Raw genomic sequence first — 10,408 nt, forward strand, 5'->3', positions numbered from 1 at the left:
ATACAAGTTTGAAATTGCATTTACTTTATTTTTTTTAATAACAATACACTTGAATTTTAAAAGAAAATGAGTAAATAATTTATTTTCTTATAATTTGTGAGAAACGTGGCAACGTCGCAAAGTGCTGAAAACGCACATCCGTGATTTGACTGGTCCGCTGGAAATTTCATGGTGCTAGCTCTTTCCAAAGTGCTATCGTCACCGTAATGCATAACCTCACTTTTTAGGGGGCACAAATTATGTTTTTGGTTCGTCCGGGCGTGTTACACTTTGCCCGGAACACTCGACTCTTCTCAAGTAAACCCCTCGCAGACCTTTCAGAGGGTGAGCGCTTGAATTACTTGCGCAAAATGGCCTTACCCAAAAGCCGGGAGAACCCGGTAATTTTCAAGTTGGATTCGCCTGATTTCCACTCGCTTTTCACCGACGAGTTGAAGACACTTGCGTCGATGTTTAAACGGTACGGTTATGAAATTCGCATTGCTGGAGGGGCCGTGCGTGATTTGCTGTCGGGGCTGCGCCCCACAGACCTGGACTTTGCCACAACTGCGACGCCCGTTCAAATGAAGGAAATGTTCACAGCGGAAAATGTGAGGATGATCAATATGAATGGGGAAAAACATGGGACGATAACGCCGAGAATCAACGATAAGGAAAATTTTGAGGTGACTACTTTGAGGATCGATGTGGTGACGGATGGAAGGCGGGCCGAGGTGCAGTTCACAACGGACTGGTTGCTGGATGCGTTGAGGAGGGATTTGACCATAAACTCGATGTTCCTGGATTTTGAGGGGGCCCTTTATGATTATTTCTACGGTTATGAGGACTTGAAGGCGCATAAAGTCCAATTCGTGGGGGACGCTGCGACGAGGATCAGGGAAGATTATTTGAGGATTTTGAGGTATTTTCGATTTTATGGGAGAATTGCGAAGGAAGCGGATAAACACGAAGAGGGGACTTTGAATGCGATTAGGGCGAATAAGGAGGGGTTGGGGAATATCTCGGGAGAGAGGATTTGGATGGAATTGAGGAAAATACTAGAAGGCAATTTTGCCGGTGATTTGTTGATTAAAATAATAGACTGTGGGCTTAGCTCTTACATAGGGTTGCCAGAACGTCCGAATGTCGAGGAATTGAAAAAAGTTTGGCAAAATTGTGGTCACTTAAAATTACACCCGATTACTCTCTTATGTGCCACTTTGCGTAATCAAGACGACGCCGTTGCGTTAAATTCACGGCTAAAATTGTCAGTTTTCGAGCGAGACTTGGCCCTTTTTATTACCGAACATCGGGCCCCCAAGCCCCACGTAAAACCCCTAATGCCTTACCAACAATTAGTTTTAAAAATCAACAACAAAAATGTATTCCAATACGTGGTTGAGGTTTTAAAATACATCAATTCTCCCCACTTGGAGGAATTTCAGAACTGGACAATTCCCAAATTTCCGGTAACCGGAAATATGCTTAAAGAAGTCGGCGTTGAAAGTGGCCGAAAAATGGGCCTAGTCTTAACGGAATTACGAAACTACTGGGCGGACCAAGAATATAAAATCTCCGCAGAAGACCTGCTCAAACAAGTACCCAATATCTTAAATGTATTATCCGAGAAAAAGAGAAATAAACAATAGTGTACAAATTAATTTTTATTCTTTTAAATAGATAAATAACAAAACAAAACTATGTACAAAATTTTGGACTATGAGATATCTACCACAACATATGACGAAATCTTAAAACTAATCATTTAAATCTATAACGTCGTTCGGGTTAACCGCCTGTGGGGGTTGGCGACTCGTGCCAGGCATCTGATTCATGTACTGCTCCAACCAACTAAAACAAAATACTCAAAAAAAAATAAAACGTGAATTTTTACTCACGTAGCCGCGTTGTGATAGTTCATAGCTGCTGCCAGTTGCTGAGGCATTTTTTGTTGTTGTAGCATCCTTAAGGCTTGCTGTTGGTAGAACTGTTCTTTGAGTCTCTGGTTTTGGATGGCTTGGATCATTTGTACTTCATGCTGGACTTGTTTGTACAACTGGAATCGAAATTATTTGAAAGTGAAAACAAAGTGTAAAAAATAGTACAGTCAGGTCGCCCCGCGTGACTTGTTCCTGCATCTGGGCTTGTAAAATAGGCAACATTTCTTTTATTTGCATTTCGGTCCAAGCCGGATTCTCTTTTCTTAACAAATTGGCCAAAGCCAGTTGGACATTAGCGGCGCGCAAATAAGTGTTACCTGAAAGTGAACACAAAATAACAAATACGTTTACAAAAATACAAACAAATTGCGTAATTAATTACCGAAAAAGGCATCAATGTCTGAAAGACCTGCTATTTTGGTAAAAAAATATTGCACAAACTGAGGATTTAATTCATAAGATAGTTACCCAAATAATTGTGTCTTTGTTTCTTCTCATTTTCGAACTCCTCCCACGCTGCTTTACGCTCTTCCTCATTAAGACCCTCCTCTTCCTTATTTTCAAGTAGCGTTTGATGTTCGTGGTATTTGTAAATCCGATCAAACTTCTGTAGGAGTTCTCCTAGGAGTACATCTTTTGGTACAAGCGGGATTGGTCTGTCACCCGGTTTTGGGTCAAATCTTTAAAAAAAATTAATCACGAATTATTTCAAAAATGTGTTAAGTAACTCACTTGTATAATTCTGCGAGATCATTCTGATTGTAGTGTCGGTCAATTTGTTGTTCATCGATAACACGTTTGGAAATCGCTTGTTTCGTAACCTGTCTCTCGTAAATTTTCATTTCCATTGTGCCCAAAGTCACGAAACGATAAATGTAGCACGGTTTCGTTTGCCCAAACCGATACACCCTGTATATGCTCTGAATATCGTGTGAGGGGTTCCATGAGACATCGAAAATAATAACACGGTTGGCGGCGACCAAATTAATACCTAAACCGCCGGCTTTGGTAGAAATTAAAAATAATCTAAAACGAATAAGCGTTTTTTTTGTTTTGTTCAGTCTGCGGTCTGCGTCTTACCTAGCTCGGGTGTTTGTGGGGTTGTTGAAAGTTCTACACCACATGCTACGACTGTCACACGATGATGAGCCGTCTAACCTAAAATAATCCAATCCGACACACCAAGACCCACTATAGGCCCCTACGGAGTCCGTTTCGCCAGCCTGCGTGGCGTCGTGAATCCGTCCAAGGAAATACTCGATTATGTTGAGGGAATAAAGCGACTGCGAAAATACCAGTCTGAAAAAATTACAATCAAAAAATAATAACCCCCAAACATTCTTAAAGCACGAATTTTTGTTTAAAGAATATCTGCTTTAAGGTCTTATGAAATGAGTTTCTTATTCTCTTCTTTGTAATTTCTTTTGAAATTTTAATTTTGAAATTTTGTTATGAAAATCCCCTGAATTTCCTAAAATTGCCAAAAATACGTTCGCGAATTTGCTTGAACCAACATTCAAATTTTCGTAAAATGTTCCTTCAAATACTGACTATTATGATTTAGAAGACTGAACGAGATACAAAATCGCAGGATTTTCTGAAGACAAAAAAAGAAGTACGGTAGAGTAAAAATAAGGACACTTCGAGTGTTTTAAATTAATTTAGATCCAACCAATTTACTATTTACTTGGTAAAAAATGAATAAATAGTCAGCCTGTTCAGCTGTTACCCTGGGAAAAATTGTCAACTAAAATTTTTATAAGTAATATAAGAAAAAAATGATTTAAAATTTGCGCTTCGTTCGTTTGTTTTTTTTCAAGACCCTACGAATACAGTTAAAGATACAAGAAAAATGTTGGAAGGAATTTATAGAGAATAAAAATTCCTTTAAAAAATCCGCGAGACTATATCTCTATCGTCAACGGTTAAGACCCCAAACACTTTTAAACATGCCGAAGCGACGGATTCGTTTAATTTTACCGATGGTCAAGAAATTGAATGTTAATTTGTACCTAAACTGTAGAAGATAAAAAAAAACGTTACAAATTAAATGCACAGTAAAAATAATAAATGCACAGTAAAAATAATAACTGCACAGTAACAATAATAAATGCACAGTAAAAATGATAGATGCAAAGTAAAAATAATAAATGCACAGTAAATAATAGCATCTCAAAACTAGAGAGTGTAGAATTCCACATTTCGAGTTTTACGTTTTCGAGTTTAATCGTTTAAGAGGTATGTGTCCTTTTAGTTCAGCCTGCAAGCTAGCTACTGAGAGTTTATTGTTTAAACTGCAAACTGAAACTAGATACTGTGCATATACGATTTTTTTACTAGGCAAATTTTAATAAAATACTGTGCGTGGTTTACTTGTCATTTAAATTTTTTCTTTGCAAAAATTAATTATTCTAAATACTGATCATTTATTATTTTTTACAAAATCGAATTTATTACTGATCGCTTTATTACTAACCATAAAAATGTGTCACGGACATTTTTATAGGAAATTAAATTCACCAAAACTGTTTCTTACACTTTTTTGTATCTTCAATCACATTCCCAGCGTTTTCATAAATATGCGACAGTGTTAAAAAAATATCAATTTAGAATTATTAACTTCTTGCTTCAACTTCAAGCCCATTTCAGTTCAAATAAATTAGATAGCCAGTATTCATAAAATCTGATTGTTTCCTTCGACGAATAACTTATTTCAGTAGAAGTGTCCTTTTTCATTAAATTTTTTGTAGTAAAAGCTTATTTTTGTCCATAATATTCTTCAGATGTTCGATAATAACGCGCTTAACAAACAGAAGTGTATCTAGAATCCACAGAAGACCAAATTTTGATGAGTCTTCAACATGAAAACATAATTAATTTCTAGAAACACAATTTGTAACCCACGGAGACAATGAGCTGCTGCGAATTTTGTCTGTTAAGTTTATTGAAATTTATCATTTTATAATTTTTTACGTTAGCCATTTAAAATTCCGCCATAACAATACTTTTTTTGGCGAACTCCTGGGGATTCGCGAACCACCGGTTGGGAAACACAATGAAGCCAATTTACAAGAAGTTACTTACACTTTGTCCCCTATTTGTTCACACTCTTTGAGAATCTCAAATAACAGAAACAGCTTCGAACTGTGCGCAATATTGTTCAGTTCATCACCGTCGCAATATTCCTGCCACCACTCTTTTTCCACGGTGTCTTCAAGAGTGATAATTTCTTCCGGCTCCCCATTCTCTTTTGCTGAAATCAAGTAAATTGCAACCGCAAATTTAAAAAACCGTGAATTTTACCTAACGCGGCGGCAGCTCTCGTAACGCGTTTCCTCGGCGCTGCACTCTTTTTCTCACCTCCTTCGTCCGAACTCGAATTTGACGATCCCGTAGACTCTTCCTCTTCGTCGTCATCATTGATAAAATCTTTCAACGAACCTTCCGACTCTTCCGATTCATCATCCTATAGTAAAATTTAGTCGGTTACTATAATCTGATAAGTATCACCAATTTACCCGTTTTTCCTTGGCCAACTTCATTTCAATACTCTTGTCAAGGAGCACCCTCGGATGGGTGCAAATCCTTTGCAAGGCCTGAAAATCGACAAACAAGAACGACGTACGGTTCGAACCGTCCCCACTTCGCGCAAAACGGTCCATGTAATGTTGGTATAACTTGATCTGTGTCTCAGTGAGACTCAAAAATAGTACATATTCGTGTTTCGGTGGCAAGTACGGCTCCAACACTGAGTAGTCTCGTCTTTGGACGACACCATCCAACATCTTGTGCAAAACGTGCGACCTTTTACGCATAATTTGAATATCGTGCGGGGTTGAATCCGTGTATTGCCCATTAGTGATGGGGTTAACAAACCGATTCAAATATTCTTTATACGTCCCCAACAAATTCGGTTTCACGAACTGCACCATGCAGAAATACTCTTTCAAATTATTCTGCAGCGGCGTCCCGGTCAAGACAATCCTTCGCAACGTTTTCAACCGATTCATTGCAATACTTGTGTTAGTCTTCTCGTTTTTGAGCAAGTGGCCTTCGTCACAAATCACCAAATCCGGGCCTGGATCAACCAAGGCTTCCTGAAAGGCGGCCCGCATTTTTTTGCTCAACCGTTTATTATCCGGATTACTTAAATTACGAAACATGTCGTAACCAATGATTAAAACACCGCCGTGATCGTGCCAGGTTTTTACTTGATACTGCCGTTCGTAATTTTGCTTGAAAGAGACCAATTCGTAGACGTCATACTCCTCACAATCAGGTAGCCACTGCTTGAACTCGCTGACCCAATTCAGGACCGTGTTCAGGGGGCTCACGACTAGCACTTTTTTCACGTTTGTTTTCTCGCTGTTGATTAGTAAAGTGTGACTCAAGGTTATGACCTACAATTTTTCGTTTTTAATTTTTTGAATAAAAAAAATCGGTAATGTAGAAACCTGTAACGTTTTTCCGAGACCCATACAATGTGCCAGGATGCAACCCGAGCCTTTGGTGCTTTTCGCCCGTTCCAAGGACTCGAAGCATGCGTCCCACATGAACTGGACGCCACTGGCTTGGTGCGGCTTCAATTTCGAGACTAAACTATCGTCGACTTTTAGCAATTCTTTCTGGTTCTCTTCGTCAAAGTCAAGAACGACTTTATCAACTTTCGCGTTCAGTTGCGAACTGAATTCGTAGATTTGGTTGTACTTCTTCTGTTTTTCGGCAATTCGGGCCTTTCGTTCCCTTTCTTCAGCTTCGGCCTGTTTCGTGCTTTCAGCGAGGGAGTCTCGCCCCCAAATGTTTCGGATTTGTTTTCGTGTTGATTTTTCTTCATCGTCATCATCGCTACTGTCTCTTACGCGTTTTACTCGTTTTCGTGCCGGTTTTGGCTTCTCCTCTTTCTTATTGTCGTCCTCTTCGTCCGAGTCTGAGGACGAACTGCTAGATTTCTGCTGAAAGTCGTCACCGCTGTCTTTTTTATCAGAGTCAGAGTCTGACAAAATCGCTTTCTTCAGGCGCTTTTTCATTATCCTGAAACACGATTAGTCAATTTGTGGGTCAGAGAAATAAAGTGGGTTTTAGTTAAGTGAAACCAACGCCAATGTTAAAGAAATAAAAAAGCATCCCACTAAAGACGGTCTTTTACCTCTTTTTTTTGTCCTTGGGGAGCTTTGGCTCGTCATCGCTGCATAATGATTACAAAAAATTTAGTATTCATTTCAAATTTAGACGGGTAAATGTAAACATACCTGGCAACTTCCTCATTCATTTTTTCTTTTTTTCTGCAAAATTTCGCAAACTCTTCTTCGGAGTCACTGCTTGATAGCTTGGAAGTAAGGAGTTTATCCTTGCGCCAACGCTTTTTCGATTTTTCTTCAACTTTCTGAAAGGAAATTTATGTGTTTCGTCTTGCAAGTAGTCGAACTCACGTTTTCATCCGATTTTGAGCCCTCGTCGGATTTATCGTTGGCTTCTTTTTCTGACTGGTCGTCGTTAGTTTTTTCGCTACCATTATCGTTTTTTTCCGTATTATCTTGCTCATTTTCGTTTGTTTCAATTGTGGGATCTTTCTCGGATGCCTGAATTCAAATATTAAGACCAAATAGTACAATACAGATAACAATAAATACCTCATCTGGTTTATCTACGTTTTCACTATTATTTGCAATTTCTAAAGGATCCTGAAATTGTAAGATTTTTTTTATAAAAATTATTCCTAAACCATTATTGTTACCTTATCTGGGACATTTTCAGGACGTTCAACACTTTCCTCATTTTCTAAGTTCTGTACAATAATTTAATTATATTAGAATGTAATTAATAATTTTACAGACAAGAAACTCACCTTTTCTGCAGTCTCTTTGCCATTCTTCTCCTTGTCGGAATTTTCAGAATTCTGTAATATTTCAACAAAATTAAATACAACATTTGACGCAAACAAAAAAATACCTCTTCTGGAGCCTCCTCTTTATCATCACTATCGTCTTTATCCGAATTAAGCAAATTCTAAAACAAAATATTAGAAAAGCAAAAACCACACGTATTTTAAGAATACAAGAGCGTCTTCAGCCATTTCTTCCGAATTTCCAACAGCCAAATCCTGGTTCTTCTCAACTTCAGATACAGGACTAGGATTTATCTCTTCATCAAGGTCAGAAGCAGTAGACTCAGAGCTGTCTTTTTCGGGATTCTCTTTGCTTTTAGTGTTTTTCCTTTTTCTTTTTTTACTATTTTGATTTTCACTACAAGCTGAATTATCTGAACTTGATCTTCTTCTTTTTTTATTTAACGAGTTCAAGTCTGTCAATCTATGAAATTAGATTTTTTATATTTAATTTCCTCCTTATATTGAGTTTAAAATAACGAACTTCACAAAAAGGAAGTTTGTTATTTTGGTTCTAAATCCCAATCGTAAAAACAATAAATAAATAATTGAAGGGCTAAGTGAACAAAGGGGCGACGTAACATTTTTTTGAAAATTGACTTTTCACAAATTTAATCTACAGGCTGATTCAAACGTACCGGACAACCTCTCGTGTGCTGATTAAGGACACCAAATTGAAATAAAAGTACCAATGACAAAAAATTGTTTCAGCCTTTTTTTACGCGATATAGCTCTTCAAAGTTAAATTTTTAATTTAAGTTTTTGGTGCTTCACATCTTTTTTTTGACTTTAGTTCAAACGCCAACTTTTGCAACATTGCAACTGAACGTCTTTTATCATCACACGAGAGTTTGTCCCCCACGTTTGAATCACCCCGTATTTTATTAACGTTTAATTAAAATATACTTAACATATTCGTATTTTTTTTAAATTTCAAGTTAGTTGTTGCTAAAGAAGTTGTGTACGAGGTTTATAAAATTTAGTTGTAGTTTAAGGGGGTACGTCTAATTAATTTGGTATTGCATGATAATAAAAACTTATCTAAAATTAGTTAAAAATAAATGAACCTTTTGTATGTTTTTTTATTTCAAAAAGTATGATGATCAAAATTTCTGGATAAAACAGGACATCTACATTTAACTTAATTCTAACTGAAACTAGCTGCTTTCTTGTTTAACAAATGTATATTTAATGTTTTAATTTCGTAAACCCTAGCCAACATAATTGTAAATCAAAAGCATTTTTCGAAATAAAACTTTGGCGGTGTAAAAAGGCGTAAAATTTAGTTTTAGGCAAATAGCCCCTTTATACTTTAACCTTCAGTGATGGGCTAATCGTACCTTTTAATTTCCAACAGTTCCAAGTTTCCTAAATAATGTTCTTTGAGTTTTTCACAGGGAATTCTAATGAGCTTGACGTAGCACTTTAAGTTAAATTTGGGGTCGTTTTTCCAGTCCACAAAAGGCTCGTCACTTTCTTCATCACTTGACTTCTGTTCTTCAACTTTCTTCGACTTCTTTTTATTTTTGCTATTTCTGCTTTTAATTGTTTCTAAATCGTCATCATCAGAACTGTCGGTATCAGTATCAGGCACGGTCTTGTTCATAAATTCAGTTTTCTTCTTTCTGATTCTATTCACGGATGCAGTTTTACTTTTCGTGGGTTTTAAGACAATGAAGTCCGTGTCATCACTGGACTCTGAACTTGAGCTTGTTCCAACTTGCAACGACTGTCTTGTCTTTTTGATAGTTCTAGCTGCAGCTTTCCTCTTCCCAACACTTTCAATGAGAGGTGAGTCTTTCTGTTTGTCTTCATCGGAGCTAGTTATCAGCACAACAGTGTCATCAAATCTCACAGTTTTTTCAAGTTTTTCCCTAGGATCTGTCTTAATCTGAGGTCTAGGCTCCACTAATTTGTTAATATCGACTAATTTAATGAGGGGCTTTATTTGCGGCGAATTTTCACCGTTCGAAGGCTGGCTTGAATCATTACCGTTCGTTTCAGAGTTTTTGTTTATGTCAACTCCATTTACCAGGAGTTTCTCAGACGTTTTCATATTTTTGTCAAACAATTCCTTAACGGAAGTTGCGTGTTTCACTAAACTGTTGACTTGCACTTCAGTCTGCTCAATAATCACTTGCAGTTTTTCGTCGCTTGCAGATCTGTCTAACTGTTCTTTAATTTTAGAAGTCTCAACTAAAATTGCTGTCACTTGAGCGAACTTCTCTAACACTTCGTTTAAAGATTCTCTCGACATCTTTTGCAGGACTAAACCTGGGAACTCACAATTGATGAAAATGTTAATTAAAAATTAACGAAAGTTTACCCTAAATTTTACCGAATAGTATTGAGTCGTTTCCCGCCTGTACAGTCTGACAATAATATTGACACAGCCACATACACAACACTTTTACAAGGACTTGCTAAGCCGCCGAATCATCTTTAAAGCGATTTAGTTTTAAATCAATGCGGCATTTTACCATTTTTTCATCTAATCCAACAAATCAAACAATAAACTGACGGCCATTAGCATTCCGCACAAACGTCAACAAATTTGATTTTTTCGCAGGATGGCCAACCCGACCAATAAGATTGAAACTCCCCA

The 10,408-nt window shown here is 37.3% G+C and overlaps 2 protein-coding genes across 4 annotated transcripts; one reads left to right on the forward strand and one right to left on the reverse strand.

Annotated features, from left to right (window-relative positions):
- Positions 1-213: 213 nt before the first annotated feature.
- LOC657817 (uncharacterized protein) lies at positions 214-1,640 on the forward strand. The gene has a single exon (XM_008197367.3). It carries the CDS (start codon positions 240-242, stop codon positions 1,626-1,628), a length of 1,389 nt encoding a protein of 462 aa, XP_008195589.3. The 5' UTR covers positions 214-239; the 3' UTR covers positions 1,629-1,640.
- LOC657738 (transcriptional regulator ATRX homolog) lies at positions 1,626-10,362 on the reverse strand. 3 transcript variants are annotated; one of them, XM_015981932.2, is made up of 21 exons: positions 10,130-10,362; positions 9,144-10,077; positions 7,975-8,227; positions 7,869-7,925; positions 7,765-7,815; positions 7,654-7,704; positions 7,550-7,600; positions 7,349-7,498; positions 7,169-7,302; positions 7,066-7,104; positions 6,374-6,950; positions 5,438-6,319; positions 5,223-5,385; positions 5,004-5,172; positions 3,000-3,218; positions 2,652-2,945; positions 2,388-2,599; positions 2,302-2,331; positions 2,085-2,236; positions 1,878-2,035; positions 1,626-1,830 (listed from the first exon to the last, which is right to left on the reverse strand). In XM_015981932.2, exons 2-21 carry the CDS (start codon positions 10,058-10,060, stop codon positions 1,737-1,739), a joined length of 4,653 nt encoding a protein of 1,550 aa, XP_015837418.2. In that variant the 5' UTR covers positions 10,061-10,077; positions 10,130-10,362; the 3' UTR covers positions 1,626-1,736. The 3 variants fall into 3 exon arrangements, with proteins under 3 accessions (XP_015837418.2, XP_015837419.2, XP_008195590.2); XM_015981933.2 differs by lacking the exon at positions 7,066-7,104; XM_008197368.3 differs by lacking the exon at positions 2,302-2,331.
- Positions 10,363-10,408: the final 46 nt, after the last annotated feature.

This window comes from Tribolium castaneum, chromosome 3, assembly GCF_031307605.1.
Source record: "Tribolium castaneum strain GA2 chromosome 3, icTriCast1.1, whole genome shotgun sequence".
Classification (NCBI taxonomy): domain Eukaryota; kingdom Metazoa; phylum Arthropoda; class Insecta; order Coleoptera; family Tenebrionidae; genus Tribolium; species Tribolium castaneum.